Source organism: Garra rufa, chromosome 10 (genome assembly GCF_049309525.1).
Source record: "Garra rufa chromosome 10, GarRuf1.0, whole genome shotgun sequence".
Lineage (NCBI taxonomy): Eukaryota > Metazoa > Chordata > Actinopteri > Cypriniformes > Cyprinidae > Garra > Garra rufa.
Genome location: NC_133370.1, coordinates 16,794,014 through 16,816,313, shown reverse-complemented (window position 1 = coordinate 16,816,313; position 22,300 = coordinate 16,794,014). Strand labels below are relative to the sequence as shown.

The 22,300-nt window shown below is 34.9% G+C and overlaps 2 protein-coding genes and 2 pseudogenes across 2 annotated transcripts; 3 read left to right on the top strand and 1 right to left on the bottom strand.

The window, feature by feature from the left end:
• Positions 1–404: 404 nt before the first annotated feature.
• LOC141344500 (complement C1q tumor necrosis factor-related protein 4-like) lies at positions 405–5,855 on the bottom strand (annotated as a pseudogene).
• Positions 5,856–9,763: 3,908 nt separating this feature from the next.
• LOC141343672 (complement C1q subcomponent subunit B-like) lies at positions 9,764–10,807 on the top strand. Its single transcript, XM_073848264.1, has 3 exons — positions 9,764–10,022; positions 10,291–10,416; positions 10,527–10,807. Exons 1-3 carry the CDS (start codon positions 9,764–9,766, stop codon positions 10,805–10,807), a joined length of 666 nt encoding a protein of 221 aa, XP_073704365.1.
• A 2,337-nt stretch (positions 10,808–13,144) lies between these two features.
• LOC141343598 (complement C1q tumor necrosis factor-related protein 6-like) lies at positions 13,145–14,683 on the top strand (annotated as a pseudogene).
• Positions 14,684–21,277: 6,594 nt separating this feature from the next.
• LOC141343796 (complement C1q tumor necrosis factor-related protein 6-like) lies at positions 21,278–22,267 on the top strand. The gene is made up of 3 exons (XM_073848442.1): positions 21,278–21,503; positions 21,727–21,852; positions 21,978–22,267. The coding sequence occupies exons 1-3, from the start codon at positions 21,278–21,280 to the stop codon at positions 22,265–22,267; spliced, it is 642 nt and encodes a 213-aa protein (XP_073704543.1).
• Positions 22,268–22,300: the final 33 nt, after the last annotated feature.

The following is a 22,300-nucleotide window of genomic DNA, read 5'->3' as shown; positions in this document are numbered from 1 at the left end:
CCTCTGATTGGCAAACAATGGAAATTTACTCAATGTAAGCCAATCATCGCGTTCTCAGTTACACCACGTTTACAGCCACACCAATCATCATCACTGGTTATGTGTCCCGCCTCAGCCCCGAACATACACAAACACCTCAGAGAAAGAGAGGTCCTATGGCTGAGAAAGACGCTGCTCGCATGAAAACCGCTTCAGTGTTCTCAGTTATAGTAACGCGCATTTTATTGTCAGTAACGGTAACGGCGTTGTAACGGGAGAAAGAGTAATTCGTTTGATTACTCGTTACTGAAAAAAGTATCGCCGTTAGTAACGCCGTTTATTTATAGCGCCGTTATTCCCATCACTGCCTATAAGTGACCTAAGGTCATATTTAGAAACTTGCAACCTTTGTGAATTTAATAAGATTACCAAAAAGGGAAAATTAAATAGCCAACAAATGCATTGTGGTTGTTTTCATTATCATACACTCTAAAAACACTGGGTTAAAAACAACCCAAATTGGGTAGTTTTTAACCCAGGGGCTGGGTAAATATAGGACAGAACCCATATGGGGTTAAATTAACCCAAGAAGTTGGGTTATTAATTTTAACCCACCAAATGGGTTGTTTTTCTACCCAAACTTGGTTATTTTTTACTAAAATGATGGGTTAATTTTATTTAATAAATGGGTTATATTTTCAAATAATTTATTTTTATGCCTTTTAAAATAATCTTTTAAAATGAAATATACCACATAATGAATAAAATGGTCAACATTGTATTAGCTTTATTTTTACATTAATATTTTTAATATATACAATAAAATTCGATTTATATACAGCATTCAAAACTATTTCTTTGTAGTTGTAAGATGAAAAACTGCAAATGTTTTAACATTTAAAAAATTCATGAACTCCACAAAACCCAAGGTTTAGTAAAACAGTTTGCAAATTAATCCATATGCACATGAAATTAAAACTATAATATATCTCAAGAACAACTGTATGTTACAAAGCAGTATTGTTTTTAGACTAAATTATGAAGATGTTGTTTTTAGTCTACAGTATATGAACACAAAAATAAAACTTACAGCATTTTGCCAGTAAAACATTTTCACAAAAATGTAATTGATAGTCACCAGTATGTTGGTTATAAAAAAAGTGTACAATTTCACTGTTGAGGATTCACTTCGCTCCAACTCATTAACATTTTTTATAAACTCCCAACAATAGAAACACTGTTTTGTTTATGTCAAAAACATAAAATGATTTGAAGTATACATCTACTGCCCCAATGAGAGTGCTTTGCTCCAAAGCTTTTCCTGTGAGGATGACAAATGCCTGGGAGACAATGTGTCCATTTTCAAGTGACAGTACGTAAGGGTAAGGTCTTGATGCTTCAGCTTGCTGGAGGTACTCCACCATATTTGTTCCAACCTAAAGGACAGATAATGCAAATTAATAAATGTGAAACAGAATATTGGGGTGTGGGTATGTTAGATTGGGGAGTTAATCCAAAATGTTTATTAAATCAAGGGCCAGAGCTTTGGATGAGGCAAAATATCTGAAAATTATTATGGCCCACTTTGACAGAGCCACTGACAGGCATACGAAGCAAGTCAAAAGAGGTTTGGTAACACTTTACAATAATTGTATTTATTTATTTTTTTATATATAAATTAACATTAATAAAAATGTATAAATACTGTAACAAATGTTTTGCTAATTGCTTATTGTTATACACATTAATATTAACAAAGGAGACCTTACTGTAAAGTAAGTAAGTTAATAATTGTTAATTATTACCATTAATAATGATTTAGTATAAAAATAAGTAACAAAAAACTTGGATTACAAGTTTGCTTTCCAATATTAATGCAAAAAATTGCATTCATACTTAGTATTGAACAAATTCAAAATGCTAAAACCTGAGCAAATATAGTATACAAATTTCTTTAGAAAGAAGTTTTTTTTCTCCATATTTAAATTAACTATATTGTATTAATAAATATTTGTAATACATATCACCATTCTTCCACAATGATTCTGAAAAACAACAGACAACTAATAAAAATAACATGTAATTTACTAGAGTTTCTAGTAAAACGGCTGCAGTCTATTTATAAAATACAATATTTAACGAACTGATGAAAAAATAAGTTAAACAAATGGTTCAATAACTTTCACTGATTTGCCAAATTTAACTTTTTTTGTCATTCCTGAACGAATCAACGTTTTTGAATAAATCCCATTTTAAGTCTCTTGTCTCCACCTGCTGGCATATGTTGTAATTGATACAATCTTTATTAAGGTGATTTGATCGCTTCTGTAGACAGCAGTGTTTATCCGAAATATTATCTTGTATTCCAGTACTTCTGTGAAAGATTGTAATCCAGAAATAACCATACAAACGACTTTGTAAAGATGTTTCATATAAAATTATGTAACTGCTCTCTCTAGATCAGCGCCAGTGCAGTTTTGAATATAAATCAGAGATTAGGGCTCTAATAGACGTTTAATCTTGTCATTTATGAATAAGATTGCGTGTGTGATTGAATCTAATCTCAAAGACAGTAACGTTAGGCTAGGACAGAAAACTTACGACGCGGCAATATATGGTTTATTTGTGTTCTTCAAACCATCTGCTTTTCATAGTAATAAAGTATAATTATAATAAATTGACTAGTCATTATTACCGTATAAAATATATTATCTGCCTCTTTCTGTGATAAAAATCGCACATCAGCTCACCGATTGAAGTTGCTTCATCATAACGCGGGCAACAAGAAATGCACACAGGCCGCCTGTTGCGATCGCTCGGCTGTTATGATCCATCATTATAGTGATATTTTAGATTCAGAAAGGCACATTTTCCAGTCGGTAACGATTAAATGAAATGAAGACAAATATAAACCTTTATTTCACCACAAAAACGCTGAAGACAGTCTGCTTGAAAAGTGCAGTCTAGAATTCCTCCCGCTGAGCGCTGACGATTCAAAAATCCCCGCAACAGATGATGACCCACCAACTGGGTTGTTTTGACTCAGCAGCACTGCAGGGCGGTGGGGGATGTGCAGCTTTGACTGTACGTGTAAAAAAATGTATTAAAGATATGGTTAAGATATGTAATGGACCAAAGGGAACGTTTAAAACATTTTTTTTTAAGTAGAAAACTGAAGAAAACCTATTTACTGTCCAGACCAGCTGACATTAGAAACCAGTAAACCAAAACGAACGAAACTCTCTCAGCGCACGTAAACTAGACTCTTATCGCACATTTGTCTTTTAGCCCTCAATATTATTGTTATGTGTATAAACAGGTTAAAAAACACATGTTATTCGTATGAATATACTGATACGAACCTTATTTATCCAAATTCCAGAGGGTGTGTGGCCTCCACCTCCACCTCGAATTCAGTCAGCCCGCGCTACGCTCGCTACCTGAGCTGACCCTGCGCCCGAGTTGATTTGACCCAAGGAGCTGGGTTGATGCGTCCGGGTCGGGGAGGGGTGCATTGATTCAACTCTCAGTGAAAATGACCCAGAAAATAACCCAGCGGTTGGGTTACGTAGAACTACTCAAAAACTACCCAAGACTGAGAAAATAACCCCCAAAAATGACCCAAATGGCTTAACCCAACATTTGGGTAGAAAAAATAACCCAGGATTTTTTAGAGTGTAGAACCATGTATTTTGCCAGAGGCGCACATAGACATGGTCTCCTGCCACTAGAGTCAAACAGAATGAATAATATGCTGATTCATGGCGGTTACCTAGAAGATCATTGTAAAGAGTTACCATCTGTTGTTCATTTTTAAAGAGTCTTAGACCCATTACTTTAAATGAAAATCTAACTCCAGAGACAGCAAAGAAATAGACCCCCTTAACAGGTGCCATGAAGATACCCGTAATGGCATAGACAACAATTAGGAGTGGTTTTTATATGCTCATATAATTACACTATTTATTTTGACAAAATGTAGATGTATAAGAACACATACCAGTGCCGGGGTTGTAAGCTCCTCCCACATTCACATAGACATTACCATAAGCCAATGTGATTGGAGTGTCGTAAGGTCCAATAGTACCTACAGGTCCAAGTGTTGCAGCAAATGCCACTTTATATGCTGTGTGAATCAGATCATGTTTTGTTAAAAAAGAAAAAGGCACACAAACTTCTGTATGACATCAGTTACCATTTCTCCGGAGCTGATCCAGCTGTTCTTCAGTGACCTGCAGTCTGTCCGTCAGAAAACTCACAGTGGATCTCAGCTCTTCCAGTGGATTCCTATGAGACAGTGTTGCTGAAACTCACCCTTAGTCCACACAGCACCTATTTCCTCCACACTCAAATGCTCAGTACTATTAGTCAGTTTTACTTGCTCTTCTGGCTGTACATCAGCCATACAGGTACAGTACAGCTGAACAAGAGAAGCAACACTGGATACAGTATGCTACATGGCGCCGTTATCTTAAGGCTTTGTAATCAAACTACCAAAACAAACAAGTAAATTCCTGCCAATCTGCTAAATCAACACCTTGTGTACTGTGGAGCAACCAGTGTACACTTTTAGAGCACTTCTTAAATACACAGGTGTTTTAGTTGCAGAAATTCCTGCAGCTTGTGATATACCTGATGATTTTATATTTAACTGATTTTATGTATTGAGGAAATAATATATTTTCTACCTGTAAAGCAGGTAATCAGTTAAAGATCAAACATGGCACATAAGGGTTTATCTGTAAGAACATTTTGATTTATATTGTTTGTGTGAACTTTGTAAAAGATGTTTACATTTTTCTTAAAGTGTCTGGTTGCACTTTAGTTGCTGAAAGAATATTTAAAAATAAATAATGACATTATAAACTTTAAATAGTTAATATGTAAAAATAAGAATATGTAAGATAAGATAAGGATGAGTTTTTGATTTCCAGTAAAAACAAAAACATAGAATAAGGCTTATAACTCTTAGAGCAATGCATTTTTACCTTTAAACACAAAAGGTTGTGTTATGTTTCTTGGAATTTTTACAGTGCGTTTAACTTTGAGTTATTACACCCTAAACTATATCCATTGATTATAATAGTTTATACAATCTGTCAGTTAAAAGATCTTTATTATTCCTTCTGCTGCCTAGTCATTAAGCTAAAGTATGCTTCTTGAATACACTTGGCACTTGGGTCAATTGCCTTTAGATGTTTCACTTATCTCTTGCAGAACTGGTTGCATATCATAATAGGAATTCAGATTTCTAGGTTTTACATTGAACATTTACACAACCTGTTTAAATAACAAACTTCCTGTCTGCATCTAATTTGTCATATAAAAGCAATATATTCCTCACTCCAATTAACATGTTTTCTGCCAGTGTTTAACATTTAGATTTTGCCCCCAAACTAAAAAGAAATCATGCATGCATAAGTTTCTTTGACTGTACAAAGCATGTGAATTTTTATTGAAGCAGGAGCCATTCCTTTTATTATTGATTGATTGATTGTATTTTGCTAAACATTTGGTTGTTGCTGTCACTAAAGCAATGCTAGTCTGTGAAAATGGTGGTGGATCATTCATAATCCAGAAAACAACACTTTTTTTAATGGAACCCCTTTTTAAAAAATTAGTTTTGTCTCATGGACCGTATTTGTTGTGTAAAATTGTTATTCATCCCTCTATCAGTCAAACAATCACATTTATTTATACAGCACTTTTAAAATACGGGTTGTGTCAAAGCAACTTTACAGTATTAAATTAGACAATAGTGTCAATAGTACAAATGTTCCATGCTGCAGCAAAGTCAGATTTGCAAAGGACTCATCTGGTTCCCGTGGTCTTGTCGCAACAGCCATCTACATGAGGAGTTCTTACTGATGATCCATCTCTGGGGCTCATCTAGTTGATGTGGTCTCCGCTGACATTAAGGGCTGTAGAGGTCATCTCTAGGTGTTGTTCACCGTCTGACCTGGGTTTGGACTGGATTCAGGGGACTGCAGTGACCATCTGATCTGGATACAGACTGGATCTGGTGGCTAGGTGACCTCGGAATAAGAACAAAACAGACTAATATTAGTGTAGATGCCATTCTTCTTATGATGCAACAAGTACATCAGGTGTTATGGAAAGTGTTCCTGGTTCTGGTTGACCTAATTAATGCATTGCAGCCTAACAATCCTTTAATGAATTTTGATTATGGAATGGTTAAAGAGATGTGTCTTTAATCTAGATTTAAACTGACAGAGTGTGTCTGCCTCCCGAACAGTGTTCTGTAGATTGTTTCAGAGTTTAGGCGCTATAAGTAAATGATCTGCCGCCTGCAGTTGATTTTGAGATGCTAGGTACTATCAAATTGCTTGAGTTTTGAGAACGCAGCGGACGTGAGAGACTATAATATGATAAGAACTCGCTCAAGTAGCTACTGAGGAGCTGAACCTTTGAGGGCTTTATATAATTAGCACGATTTTAAAATTTATACGATGTTTAATGCCAGTGCAGTGTTGGGTTGACAGAACCGGGCTAATATGGTCATACTTTCTGGTTCTAGTAAGAACCCTAGCTGCAGCATTTTGGACCAGCTGGCGAGACACTGCAGGTGAATAGGGTAAAAAAATTTACTTATCATTTTTAAAATGTTAGGTTTAATATGCAAATGGGGCATTATTTAATGAAATATTCTCTAATTTGCATACATTTCTAGTACAAAAATCTAAACACTGGATGAAGTCAGTTTCACAATTCTTGTTTAATTTTTTGACATATTAGAGTCAAATGTTTTTACAAAGGTCATTTTGGGTATCTGAACAATTATTATTATTTTTTTTTTACCAATTTGGGGGGAATAAAATGTTGTATAAAATTAAGCAAATTATATATGAACAAATCCTTCTGTAAAAAACTTCAGAATAAAAATGTCAAGTTTGGTGTGTGTAAATGCTACTGAAGTGGAGATTTATGGCTTAGTGTAGGAGAAAAAAACTCATTTTGAGAAAACAGCCTTTAAAAATATGGATTGTAATTGACATCTATTGACACAAATAGATCAAGTGCTACAAAAGAAACACTTAACAGTTTTCTTTCCACTAGTCTGAAAAAAACACTTTATGAAACACCAAAAAGCCCAAAATCTCAAACTCTACAGGTGCATGAAAAAACTGTGTTTTTGCCTGCAGTGTCTCCCCTTAAGCGTGCAGAACAACCACCCAATAAAGCATTACAATAATCTATCCTTGAGATCATGAATGCATGAATTAACGTTCAGCATTTGACATCGAGAGCATAGGTTGTAATTTCGATATATTTTTGAGATGAAAAAATGCAGTTCTGCAAATGCTAGAAATGTGGCTTTTAAACAAAAGATTGCTGTTGAATAGCATACCTAGGTTCCTAACTGTTGACGAAGAACTGACAGAGCAGCCATCGAGTATAAGACAGTGTTGTGTTTTAGGTTATTACATGCAGAGGTTTTAGGTCCAATAACTACTACTAATCTTTATGAAATTTCACTTTGTGAAGAATTAAAATTAAGAATTAAAATCTACAAAGTTCTCAAACAATATAACTAAAATTGACTTACAGTTGCAGATAAACCCTTACATACCATGTTTGTTCTTTTACTGATTATCTGCAATACAGGTAAAAAATATTTTATTTCCTTTTTACATAAAATCAGTTAAACATCAATTGTAATGGCCAGCACTCATTTAGACTGAACTTTGTCTTTCTTGGGAATCAAACCTATGGTTGTTTGTTTAAAGCAGTTGGGTACTGTTGATGAAAGAGATTTAAAAATTGTCTGTAAAAACAGCAGATTCTCTGAGAATGTCTGTTAGTGTGGTTTCACACACCCTTGAAAAAGGATGGCAACACTTCATTTGTAAAAGAGCTCTTGCAAAAGTGGTCAGCATTGTTCGTGCAATATCTTGTATGCATTTTTAAACATTTTGCAGGTTTAAATAGAAATGTTTGACCTCTGCTGTACCTGCAAATGAACCCTTGCAAAAGAGTGAGCATTATTGTGAAATACTCTTTTGTAAGCGCACAAGGATATTTCAAAAACAATGTTCTCTCTTTTGCAGTGGGGTCAATTGCAAGTACAGTTGAGGTCAGAACAAAATCATACTTTCCCAGCTTAAATTTTTTATTTTTATTATAATTTATAATTTTTAAATATATGTTGGGAAAATGACTTTTTTCTAAAGGTGTCAGCATAATTAGTTGTATTTGTACACAGAGATTGCTATATGGCTATTGGTAATCTGTTGACTTTAGCAGTCTTGGAAAGGCACAGGTGCAACTTATGTTAAGTTTTTGTGCCAGTAACTTGACCATTTAGTGTACTTTTACTAATAGACATTTACCATCCTTCTATAATGGAATTAGAGCTAAATCTCACTGCAGTCATGGGTGAACAGTGTATACAGTAATGGTCTAATACTGTCCTGTGGACTGCCAGAGAAGCATTTTATAAAAGTTAAAATGAATTTTAATGATGAAATAAAATAGTATATATATATATATATTAAAAAATACAATTACCAAATGTATTGCCTTTCTAGCAATAAAATTCCGTTACTATACTATGAAAGCAACTAATAGCTGTGGTTGCAAGAATTTATCAATAAAAAATACAGTAGCAACATTTTAGGTTTTACAAGTAAAAATGAAAATTGCAGAATTTATGGATTTAACTTAAATTCATATTTAAAACATTTCATTAACTGATATAATGTTAATATACCAACCTATTAAAGTACAGAAATCTTTGTAATACACTGATAAACACCAAAAGCAGGTGACAGTCACATCTTTGCAGCTTTTTCATAAGCTGAAAAAGAAAATACTAATATATAGCCTATAGGTGCACAATGTCATTCACATATACTAAACACCATCATGGTAACACACATAATACTGAAATAATGCAATAAACATTCATTTAACAACAGCAAAAAAAAAAAAAAAAACATCAAATGTTAAATGTAACCCAGGGAAATCAGGGAATGTGAATGGGAATTTGTTTGTTTTTCACTGTAAATTATACATTCTTTTTCACTTCTAAATACATTACATAAAAAAGGAGATTTACATTTTTTACTATAGCATTTTTACAGTCTTTAACTGTTGAAATCATGATATTTTGTTTAGTCTTTTAGGACAGTCTGTTTCACAAAGTCACATCTTGATTGGCACATTTGACACATTAACCTATACGTTGAACTTTCCGTGTCACAAAGAACATGGCTCTACTGTGCTAAAGGTATGATGAAATAATTTTTCATGTTCAGAGGCTAGATGATTGTTTGTAGTTAGCTGGTTATTTTACAGCTGTTCTGATTTACCATGCAGTTTTTAAATGGGTCAATATGATATGATTGAGTTTTATAGTAAAGCAGATACAGTTCTATTTAAAGATGCTTGTCTGATATTGATTATTCAGTCTCACACACCCTTGCAAAAAATAACAACACTTGATTAGTGAAAGAACCCTTGAATAAATAGAATAATGTTTTGACTTACGAAAATCAAGTACAGTTTGTGCAATACTCTTACAAAAAATGTGGGGTGAAAAGAATAATGCTTGTAGTATGAATTTAATATGGTTGCGAATAAACTTGCACAATAGTTACAGTGCTGTCACAACAATCGCCACCACAGATGCATGATAAATAACAAGAAAACACGTATCAGGCGGATACAGGGGCGTGTTTAGAGCATTTTAAATAGGGGCCAGCTGCACTGTATCATCTTAGAGTTTAATTTAGATCAGCATAAGAAGTGTTCAAGACCAAAGATGTCCTGCACCATTCTGTATCCACTACTGCTGCTTCTGTTCAGCTGTGACTGTATTGCTGAGGTCCAGCAGGAAGAGAATGAAGTGCAGGCTGAGAATGAAGGGACTGAGCATTTGAATGTGAAAAAAAGAAGTGCCGGTTTTACTCCTCAAATCACAGGGATCCAATCTGAGCTGGCACAGCTGAAATCTACTGTGAGTTCTCTGAAGAACAGACTGCAGATCACTGAGGAACAGCTGAAACAACTCAGGAGAAATGGTAACACTTCTATCAGCCTATACTTGTAATATTCTAAACAGAGTTTAAGAGTTTTAAATAGAAATAAAAATCAGAGAAATTATTTTTTAGTCCACTAGTATAGTAGTGCTATCACATTAATAAGCATTCTGTCCTGCAATAGAGATGAAACATTTATTATGGAAACCAGTATAACATTCACTAGCCAGCAGAAGAAATAATAAGCATTTAATATATTATATAAAGGTTTGAGTGATTACTGTGTATGGTTCTGCACTTATTTACATAGAATACAAAGTGGCATTTGGCGCCACACTTGGATCAACAGATAACTTTGGACCCTTCAACACTCCAGTCACACTGGTTTACAATAATGTCTATGTGAATGAGGGAAGAGCTTACAACCCAAACACCGGTATGTGTTCTTATACTGAACCAATGTTTCACACTGAAAACTACATTTTGTCAAAATAAACAGTGCAATTATTTAAAACATAACTGTTAATTGTTGATGTGCTATTACAGGTATCTTCACAGCACCTGTAAAAGGGGCTTATTTCTTCAGTTTCTCTGGACATAATCGCTCATCTAAAGTTCTGAATTTAGGACTCTTTAAAAATGGAGAACAGATGGTTATTCTTTTCAATCATCCTCTAGGTAACCGCTATGAATCAACAGCTAATTCAATCTCTTTGACTCTTGAGAAAGGAGATAATGTCTATGTGCGTCTCCGTGAGACTTCATGGGTCTTTGATAATTACAGCCACCACAATTCATTTGTTGGCCATTTACTTTTTCCTCTTTGAATCTACTAAATTCATGAAGCTCAAAGTCATAACTAACATGTCTTTTCGTTTGCATGACTATTATTTCAGTGAACATTTTATATTTAACCCTTTTAAGCAACAAGTTAAGCTAATCAAATTTCAAAATTCACTTCTGCCTAGTAACAGAGACGGGGAATTAGCGTATAGAAAATACATATATTAGGAGTTCTATTAGAGAAAATGATATAGGCCTAAACATATCATGTTATCTTTGCTAATGTACCTATCATATATAAACTGCTGTAATCTTTTTTGCTGCTGGGTTTTCTTTGTGACTTTGTTTGAGATACTCCCAGCCATGAATAAAGCATATCAAAGGCATTGTCTGAAGTCTTGTCTTGTTACTGCAGTGAAGCAAATTAATGAAACAATTAGAGATCTGTTGCATCCCAATCACATACTTCCCAACTATATAGCAGGAGAAAAACTGTATATGAAAAGAGTATGTTTGAATTCACTGTATTCACATAACAATGCCTGACTTACTACTTCTGACAAGATTTTGAAATGTGTATCTGATGAACACTTTACTGTCCTATGAGGCTTTACGTGCTGAAGTTAGTCATTATTAGTGATGTATCTAATAATTTATAATTGCTTTGAAGATATGGGAACATATAGGCTAACATAAATGGTAGTCTTTGCTCTATCTCAGTTCTTTGCAATATGCATGGGAAGCCCAGTAAAGAACTGAGATAGAGCAAAGACTATCATTTATGTTATCCTATATGTTCCCATATCTTCAAAGCAATTATAAATGATTAGATCACTTATAATGACTATGCCTCATATGATAGTAAAGTGTTCATCAGATGCACACTTCAAAATCTTGTCAGAAGTAGAAAGTCAGGCATTATTAATACAGTGAATTCAAACATACTCTTTTCATAATAGTTTTTCTCTCCATCCATGTACTGTAAAAGGTTGAAACCCCAGTCTATATATTTCTTACTTTAACTTCACAATATAGGCTTTTAAACCTTTCAACTTTGTTTCGTTTGTGTGTAACATTTTTCATATAGTTGAACTGGTGGACAATTGAAATATATTCTTTTCTCGTTATTAGTTAAACATTAATCCACCTGGTATAAAGTTAGTATCTAATACAGATAGTTAATACAAGAAACATTGGACCATTCACTAATATTGCACTTTATTTTTCAAAGTTGTTCCCGCAAAGAACATCCAACCACTGGTTTTGCTTCTGTGTCGATTTTAGTTTATATGACACTCTAAAGCATTTTGGCTAAAACAACTGCAATTATGTGAGCATGTTAGCAAACACCGGTCAAATGTTTGGAATAATTAAGATGTTTAAAATGTTTTTGATAGGTGCTCATTAAGGCTGTACTAATTGGATTGTATCAAAAACAGCAATATTTTGAAATGATATTACCATTTAAAATAATGTTTTCTACTATTTTAAAATGCAATTTATTCCTGTGTCAAAACTGACATCATTTTCACAGTCCTTAAAAAAATACATTCCAATCTGTAACTTCAAAACGTCCTTTAGTGTTTCAGTGGAATCAAAGTCCCATATCTGAACTGCACTTTCTCAGTTTTTAGTTTTTGCCTAGGAATATACTGAATCAAGAGAAGATGATTTTGTTCTTTTTACCCGCCAATAGTTTTTACCCTCCCAGAACAAAAACATATTGCTTACTTAACAATGCTAATCAAGGAAGGTTAGGTTTAAATAGATTTTCAACACCAGGAACAATACTACTGTTTGAAAATGACTTAAAGACCTCAATTTAAATGATTATTTTAGGAAAATATTCTCACTGTTGTCTGTATATGAGTGGACATCTTCTTCTTGTAATGTTTAATGGTGGTTGACAAGCCAATTTATTGATTGTGTCTATATCAACTATTCTCTTTCCTTGCAAAATGTAGAAGTAGGCCACATGCTCAGTAGTCTATGTTTCACTACAGTATACACATTGTCCAGTTTGAATTTTCCCTATTGTAAACAATGAATGATTTTAACCAGAATGTCCTATTTGGAGTTGTGTAATAATAATATCTCTTACTGTTGAGGCATACTTTCCCTTTACCAAATTGTTTTGGGATACTGAATAGGTGTCTGCCCTTTATTTCCCTGTCCCACATTTTTTTTCAATTCTGCAATTCTTTGTACTTTGAATTTGTACTTTAACGGTCTTGCGTTGCATTGCCTGTTTGGCCAGTTTATCACCTATTTCTCCGCCCCATCGTGTTATCCCCTTCTCTTGCAGTCCTCAGACAAACGCTATCTGGCTGCTGAAACTGATTTGTGTTTTGCAGTCTGCATTTTGATCATATAGCCTAATAATGTCCTGTAGCATTCTGTATCTGTTGTTGTTTGTGTTGTTCAGCTGTATTTGCAGCAGTATGTCTGAGGCACAGAAGGAGGTGAAGAAAGCAGTGACTGACAGGAGCGCATCTTTACCTGTGGAGTTTGGTGCCGCGGGGAATCAGCAGTCCTGCCTCATCACAGGCCTTTGCCCACTGTTGGCAGAGATGAGCTCCACTCTTCAGTCTCTAAAGGCCAGCATGGACCAGGAACAGTTTAGGAGAAAAGGTACTGTAAGGGTTCACACAGAACATGTTATTGCTTTGAGACAGGTTTTAAATAAAATGAAGCGTTCCATTCATTGGAAGCCATATAAACATTCACAGCGCTAGTTATTCAGCCGACAGACAATCCTAAATTTTGGTCAAATAAATGCTATTTTCAGTGTGTTCAATACATACTATATGCATTAGATTTGTATATGCATGAATATACAAATGCAATGTAATGAAACTTTACAGTGCTACTGCTATGTTTCTCTCCTCTGCCCTATTTAAAGTTTCCCTGTTGTAAATATGACTAGGGATGTCATTTACGTCCAATTTGTAACTAGGAAACTTGTATTTATGATCATTCCAACAGCACATGAAGGCATCATTAGTTACAGTATTATGTTGAATCAGTGTGATTTCTGATTTATTACACAGAAGAACATAAGATAGCATTTACTGCTGCACTTGGAAACAGAGGAGATGTCGGCCCCTTCAACACAGATGTCCCACTGGTTTACCAAAAAGTATTTTTGAATGCTGGGTCATGTTACAATGCAGGCACTGGTATGTTGTATTTACCTTGTATCATTTTACATATTTAAATGACACTTTGATGCCTACATTTAAGTAATTAATTTAAGTGCAGTTATAACAGGATGTTTGCAAATATGACAGTTAATTGTTGGCTATACTATTACAGGCATTTTCACAGCACCTGTTAAAGGAGTCTATTTCTTCAGTTTTTCTGGACAAAACAAGACATCCAAACCCATGGCTCTAAGACTTGTTAAAAATGGACAGTCAATGACAGTTGTATACAACCATCCTCTAACTGATGCAGGTTTCTGACATGAATCATTGTCTAATTCAATCACTTTGTTGCAGGAGAAAGGAGATCATGTCTCTGTGCATCTCTGGGCAAATACATGGGTGTATGATAATACTGATTGTTTAACTTTATTTACTGGCCATTTGGTCTTTGCTCCTTGATCATCTTTTTACAACTTTGCCTTATCGCTTTGGGTCAATTTGTGAATTTTTTTTTTTCCTAAAACAGTAAGTTCAAGTTTCTCCCAGATTTGAATAATTGCATGTGTTTTAGTACATGTCTGGAAAAGAGAAACAATCAACAATCAATTTGGAAGCATTTTTATGGAACTTGTCTGACTGAATGTCGTTTGGTGTCAAATGTCTGTTTAATACAGTATATGCTGTATAATTTTACATGTAAGAACGTTGTAAAAATGGACATGCAAATATGAATTTCCTGTTTACATGTAATTTTGTCACAACAATAAGGGTATAGTATGCATATAAGCAAATTCTTTTTCTGTGTACTACAGTATTGACTTACCCCAGTAAACTATTCTCCAATGTTGAAATCTGAACATTTTAATTTAGTGGCATTCACCAATTTACTGACACTCTTAAAAATAAACGTGCTTCACGATACCATAGAAGAGCCCTTTTTGTCTAAATGGTTCCATAAAGAACCATTAACATCTGAAGAACCTTTCTGTTTCACAAATGTTCTTTCTTAGCATCTAATTTAACCATTTTGACTCTAGAAGAGGAAGATCACATGTGTGTCTCCAGGAAAAAAAAAAAATATGTCTGTCATTATTCAAATAACCACTGTACATTTGCTGGCCTTTTACTTTTTCCTATTTCACAGCTTTGGTAATACACTTTTAACATTTTTAATTTTATTTTATTTTTTTCAATTGATCCTGAATTGAATACATAACATTGAACACTGAATATATTTTAAGAACTTTGTAAGCTTGGCTAAATATTTAAACTGGATCTTTGTATTAAATCATTTAGACTTTTTAAATCATTAGAAATATCTTTTTCATCATCAGATAGAGCTTCCTTATTAATTCAGTATGAGAAACTTGCATCTTGTGTCTATGTGAAATTAACAAATGTCACTCACAGCTTATTCTAAGTCTATTATTGCCCTTAAATACTAAACCTCCACTTGTTTTAACTACTGTAAATAATTTTGATCTTTTGTTATTTTCCTGCACCTACATTATGCAAAACCTTCAGGTAAAGATGTCCTGCACCATTCTGTATCTGCTGCTGCAGTTCGTCTGAGGTCCCACCTGAAGAAAACGAAGTGCAGCCTGAGAGGACTGAGCATTTGAATGTAGAGGAAAGCTGTGCTGCTTTGACTTCTCGTGAGTTTCAGCAACACTTTCTGACAGGGCTCTATACTAAGCTGAGATCCACTGTGAAGTCTTTGAAGAACAAACTGGAGGTCACTGAGGAACAGCTCAGGAGAAACGGTAACCCCACTGTCTGTTCTCATTTCACTTGTGTTAAACTTACAAATAATGAAAAATGAAAACAAATGTAATGCATTAAATTCCTTTGGATGAATATGCATAGGTATGTCTGTTTCTCTGTTATAATTCAGTTTATCATTAACTAGTCATCCGTTGAAATATACATAATTAAACAGACAGACTGTATAAATTATAACCAATGGAAATGTGTGAAATATGGTTACTGACCTGAGATGTGTAATTATTATATTAAACAGGTTTGTATGATTTTTAACAAAATGTAATTCCTGATTCAAACAGAATATAAAGTGGCGTTTGCTGCCACACTTGGACCCCACCACTGGTATGTGTTCTTCGCTGAATCTGTTTGAAGAGTTTCATATCCCACTCTCAAAACATTTTTGGCAGAGTGGTGCGATTCCCAATATTGACCAGCAGGTGGCGAAACAGGATGCTTTTTGTGGGTGTTGGTACAGTATGTGCATCAGTGTTTCCAGATGTACAATAATTATCGTATTTGTACCATGAATAATACCAATTAATACAATAATACCATAATGTACGATAATTTTAGAATTTTGTAACACCATAGTCGTTGTAATCATAGGACTTTTGTTGTCATCTAGCTCTCTGGATCCTACTTCTACCATCACGATTGTAAGGAGACGTGAAAGTTACGCATGTCTTTCATCTCATCTCTGGTCTTCTCGCCCAATTATCTTGGGGAATGGCTCTGTCTCTCTCACGAGCACAAGTTAACATTCTTAGGTCAATTGTTTCAAAACTGAGGTTGATAGTTTAGCAATTAAAGTAGGGGAGAGCGGGGCACAACCTAACACTTTTTGAATTTCGCGGTTTATGTAAATCCACGTGGGGTTCAGAGTACAATTTTTTATCCACGTTATTTTCACACTTGTCTAGTACAAATATATCGCTTTGTTTCATATTTACAGTGTATACGTTTTTCGTTATTTGCCTCAAAAGAAAGGAAGTGAAACGTGACAACATGCCCCGTAGGTGGGGTACATTGTAACATCTGAGGGGCACGTTGTAACACGACCATATGACGGCTTAAAATGTTATCTGATCGAATGAAATAAATATACACAACAAACTAAAATATTTTGTCAGTAAAATACATGTGTTAACTTTTTCAAATGAAGTAATGACGTTTTTAAAAAAAATAAAAATAATCGAATTTTGGAGTTTGAAAATGAACACATCACAACAACGCTTTGAACGGCTTTGATCGCAACACACAGCTGTACAGTAGTCCAAAACAATGTGGACAGATAGATGAAACACATTTAGACATTCAGAAGAACACTCCACTCCTCCACACACAGCTCTCATTGAACACGACACACATAAATCAGCCAAAATGCTTTACATTACTTGAAATAATAACTTCTGAACATTAAACATTGATTGTCAGCCTTTATTCACCTGTTTCTTGAGGTCTCTTATCAAAATCCTTAGAAGTAAATCGTGTAAACTGCACCGCTAATGTCACAGGTAAGCATAGTTTAATAACAGCGGGGAATATTGTGTGTTACATCTTTCCCCAGCTGCGCGACTGGAGTTTAAAACAGGTTAGTGTCTTCTGCTGGTTTGCGAAGCATTAATAAACCATCTAAACTGATAAATAACAAATTGGAGATTAAAATAATAGCAGATTTGTCTAATTTTAAATGAACGTTAAAAACTGAAATGAAAAGTTTACTTAAGCCAGAAATGTACTTTTACTATGGTAAAATAAATATTCAGCGATATCTTCAAAAGGCTTTTGAATTCTGGCGCTCTTTTTTTCTCTGCATAGTGTTGCTATGGCAACTAGTAAACACCGTAAATTTGGTTATGCTAGCATGTGTGGAAATATTTAAACCACGCGTGTTACAATTAACCCCGCGTTAGGTTGTGCCCCGCTCACCCCTATAGAAAATAAGTGCTGAAAATATGGCTGTATTGTGGACGCTTGACTCGTGTTCGATATTTAGATTAGCATTGTAATAAAGTATGAACAAGAGATCTGAAAAGCATAAATATATATTATATAGATCAGTGGTCTTGCAGCATTTTCTAAAATGAATTTTGTTTAAAACAAAAACACTAGTGTAAACGTAGCCTAATATACTAAACAGTTAAGAGGTTTAAATGTAAATAAAAATCAGAGGATTTTTTGGTCAATCACTATAGTGGGACCATAGAAAGTGTCAAACTAAACAAGTGTAAATATTTAAAACATCACTGTTAATTGTTGCTGTACGATTGCTCGTCTAAAGTTCTGAATTTAGGACTCTTCAAAAATGGAATGTTTTCAGTCATTCTCTATCTGTCAACAGCTAATTCAATCTCTTTGACTCTAGAGAAAGGAGATTGTGCATCTCCAAAAGACTTAAGGTCTTTGATTACAGTCATCACAATTCATTTGTTAGCTATTTACTTTTCCCTCCTTGACAATCTTACTAAATTCATAAAGCTCAAAGTCACAACTAACATGTCTTTCTGCTTGCAGGTGAAAGTGTGGTAAAACAACAGATGTAGGTAGAGGGAACAAATACTAGACTGCTGTCTAAATATTAAATCGTCAAGCCATTTCACTTGAGCAACAAGCTGAGCTAATAAAATGTCAAAATTCACTTCAAAAATGTTCCTGGATCAACATCCTTGTTGATCCTGGAACAACATCTCAAGCAACTAATCAGAACTGAGGCATTATTTTAAAGGAAATGTCAGTTTTAGCCTTACAACCAGAATTAGGTGCTTCTATACTCTTGTTATTCAACTATCATTTCCTTCTGATTTTAGGGACTTTTGGCACTTCTTACTTTAACATTATAATACAGACTTTTAAACCTTTTGATGGTGTTATTTTCTTTATGTGTGTAACATTTTAATGAACTGCTGGCCAAGTAAAATATAGATAAATACATTTTTATTTTGTTTTATGACAGTTGACATGGCAATTTATGGTGTATTACTACCATTAACTGGATTGGTGTGAAGCATCAATGAATTAAAATAACAATAATAATAATAATAATTAAATTTTACTATTCGGAGTGCTGTCTGAAGGTGAACGTGATTTCACCAAATGCAAAATGTTCCCGGATCAACATCCTTGTTGATCCTGGAATAACATTCCAAGTAGCCAATCAAAATTGAGGCATACTTTTACAGGAAATGTCAGTTTTAGCATTGCAACCAGAACTAGGATCTTCTTACCCTTTTTGGCAATCACAGTGGTCAGACATTTCTTGTAGTTGGCCACAAGGTTTGCACACATCTTTGCAGATCCTCTCCAAGTCATTAACAATTTGATGCTGACGTTTGTCAACTCAACCTTCAGCTCCCTCCACAGATTTTCTATAGGATTAAGGTCTGGAGACTGGCTAGGCCACTCCAGGAACTTAATGTGCTTCTTCTTGAGCCACCCCTTTGTTGCCTTAGCTATGTGTTTTGGGTCATTGTCATGCTGGAATACCCATCCACAACCCATTTTCAATGCCCTGGCTGTTCTCACCCAAGATTTGATGTTCCTTTTGATGCGGTGCAGTTTTCCTGTCCCCTTTGCAGAAAAACACTCCCAAAGCATAATATTTCCAACTCCATGTTTGATGGTGGGAATGGTGTTCTTGGGATCATTGGCAGCATTCCTACTCCTCTAAACACAGCGAGTTGAGTTGATGCCAAAGAGCTCGATTTTTGGTCTCATCTGACCACAACACTTTCATCTAGCTCTCCTCTGAATCATTCAGATGTTCACTAACAAACTTCAGATGGGCCTGTACATGTGCTTTCTTGAGCAGGGGGACCTTGCGGGCACTTCAGTCCTTCATGGCGTAGTGTGTTACCAATTTTTATTTATTTTTTTTGTGACTATGGTCCCAGCTGCCTTGAGATCATTGACAAGATCCTCCCATGTAGTTCTGGGCTGATTCCTCAACGTTCTCATGATCATTAAAACCCAAAGTCAGATTTTGCATGGAGCCCCAGACTGCGGGACACTGACAGTTACTTTGTGTTTCTTCCACTTGCGAATAATCGCACCAATTGTTGTCACTATCTCACCAAGCTGCTTGGCGATGGTCTTTGTAGCCCATTCCAGCCTTGTGTAGGTGTACAATCTTGTTCCTGACATCCTTGGGCAGCTCTTTGGTCTTGGCCATGGTTAATTACTCATTAAAATGCAAATCAATTTATAACTTTTTTGAAATGCGTGTTTCTGGATGTTTTTTTTGTTGTTGTTGTTAGTCTGTCTCTCACTGTTAAAATAAAAATGTAAAAAAAAATTGAAACAATAAAAATTATAGACTGATAATTTCTTTGTCAGGGGGCAAACGTACAAAATCAGCAGGGAATCAACTAATTTTTTCCCTCACTGTATGTAAATGTATTTGTAGTATACTTAGCATGAAATAAATGTATTTTAATACATTTTAGTTTATTTTTTACTAGGGAAGTTTCCAGGAATTGCCAGTTTTAGCCTGAGTTAGGTGCTTCTACACCCTTGTTATTCAACTATCATAAAACTGACATTTCCTATAAAAACAAAAGTTATCCCTCAATTCTGATTGTTTGATTGGAATGTTGTTCCAGGATCAAGGAACAGGATCATGGAACAAGGATGTTGACCCAGGAACATGTTGTATTTGGAGAAATCATGTTCCACAACAGTAAATGTGATTTTATCAAGTGCAAAATGTTCCTGGATCAACATCCTTGTTGATCCTGGAACAACATTCCAAGCAAGCAATCAGAATTAAGGCATATGATTACAGGAACTATCCATTTTAGCCTCACAACCAGAGTTGTGTAGGCTTCTACATCATTTTTTTCCCCCAACTATCATTTCCTTCTTATTTTAAGGATAAATTATAGATAGGTTTAGGTTTAGGCCTACTGATGTAAAGGTGTTCTTATAGGCCAGACCTAGAATGCAAATCTCAGTCTTTTACAATGTGTACGGGGAGTCTTAGCTCCATTTCTCCATCCATCTACTGTAGAAAGGTTGACGCACCCCAGTCTAAAAATGTACTTTAACATTATAACACAGGCTTTTAAACCTTTTGACAATGTTATTTTTCTTTATGTGTGTAACCTTTTTTATGTGATTTAACTGCCTTACAAGTAAAATATAGATTAACATATTCTTTTCTCATTATGAGAATATTCAATCCATCTGTAATAAAATATCAAATCAGTATCAGATTGTTTTCCATTTTCCACTGTTATCTCTATACAAGCAGCCATCTTCAGCTTTTTCGTCTTGTAATGTTTAATGATGGTTGACAAGCCAACTGGACTGGTGAGAAGCATCAATAGGAAAAAAATACTTTCCACTACTTTTATTAATGTTTTTCAAATCTTCCTTTGATTTTTGCTTTGATCAGTGGAACTTGTACTTCAAATTCAAGTTTATTTGTTTAGCACTTTATTCTGTCTAATGTCGCATTACCTGTTTGACCAGGTTGTCAGCTGTTTCCGCATCCCGTATCCTTTTAAGAGCTCTTGCATCTGTATCTCTTGCAATCCGCAGACAGACGCAATCTGGCTACTGAAACTGATTTGTGTTTTGCAATCTGCATCTTGATATAGCCTAATAATGTCCTGTAGCATTCTGTATCTGCTGCTGTTTGTGCTGTTCAGCTGTAACTGCAGCAGTATGTCTGAGGCACAGAAGGAGAAGGAGTCTTTACCTGTGGAGTGTGGTGCTGCTGGGAATCAGCAGTCCTGCCTCGTCACAGGCCTTTACCCACTGTTGGCAGAGATGAGCTCCATTCTTCAGTCTCTGAAGACCAGCATGGACCAGGAGCAACTTAGGAGAAAAGGTACTGTAAGGGTGTGTAGTCTGTTTCTTGGTGATATTTTAGATATATTTGAAGATATTTATTCAATCTTAATATTCAGATTAGCTATCTAGATATTCAGCTGGCTGATGATTCCTAAATTTTGAGGCTGAACACGTATTTATGATCATTCCGATAACGTGAAAGCAGCATTAGTTACAATAATATGTTGAATAGATGTGTTTTCTTAATTATTACACAGAAGATCATAACATAGCTTTTGCTGCTGCACTTGGAAACAGAGGAGATGTTGGGCCCTTCAGCACAAATGTCCCACTGGTTTACCAAAGAGTCTTTTTAAATGCTGGGTCATGTTACAACACAGGCACAGGTATGTGGTATTCTTGTCTATTTAACTGAAACTTTTATCCTTAAATTTAAGTAATTCAATGCAAATTTCATAGCATCTTTACAAACATGTTATATGGCAGTTAATTGTTGTCAATACTATTACAGGGATTTTCACAGCACCTGTTAAAGGAGTCTATTTCTTCAGTCTTTCTGGGCATAACAAGTCAAGTAAACCCATGGGTCTAACCCTCCTTAAAAATGGAGAGTTAATGACAGTTGTATACAACCATCCTCTAACTGATGCAGGTGTCCGGTATGAAACATTGTCTAATTCAATCACTTTGATGCTGGAGAAAGGAGATCAGGTCTCTGTGCATCTACGGGCAAATACATGGGTGTTTGATAATAATGATATTCTAACTTTGTTTACTGGCCATTTGGTCTTTCCTCTTTAACCATCTTACTACAGTTTTCCCTAATTGCTTTGG

Bases quoted from the DNA above. Each gene is read 5' to 3' on its own strand.
- LOC141343672 (XM_073848264.1), top strand. From the start codon at position 9,764: ATGTCCTGCACCATTCTGTATCCACTACTGCTGCTTCTGTTCAGCTGT. The intron at 10,023-10,290 runs GTAACACTTCTA...TTATTTACATAG, and splicing joins GAAACAACTCAGGAGAAATG to AATACAAAGTGGCATTTGGC. The intron at 10,417-10,526 runs GTATGTGTTCTT...GTGCTATTACAG, and splicing joins AGCTTACAACCCAAACACCG to GTATCTTCACAGCACCTGTA.
- LOC141343796 (XM_073848442.1), top strand. From the start codon at position 21,278: ATGTCCTGTAGCATTCTGTATCTGCTGCTGTTTGTGCTGTTCAGCTGT. The intron at 21,504-21,726 runs GTACTGTAAGGG...ATTACACAGAAG, and splicing joins GGAGCAACTTAGGAGAAAAG to ATCATAACATAGCTTTTGCT. The intron at 21,853-21,977 runs GTATGTGGTATT...ATACTATTACAG, and splicing joins ATGTTACAACACAGGCACAG to GGATTTTCACAGCACCTGTT.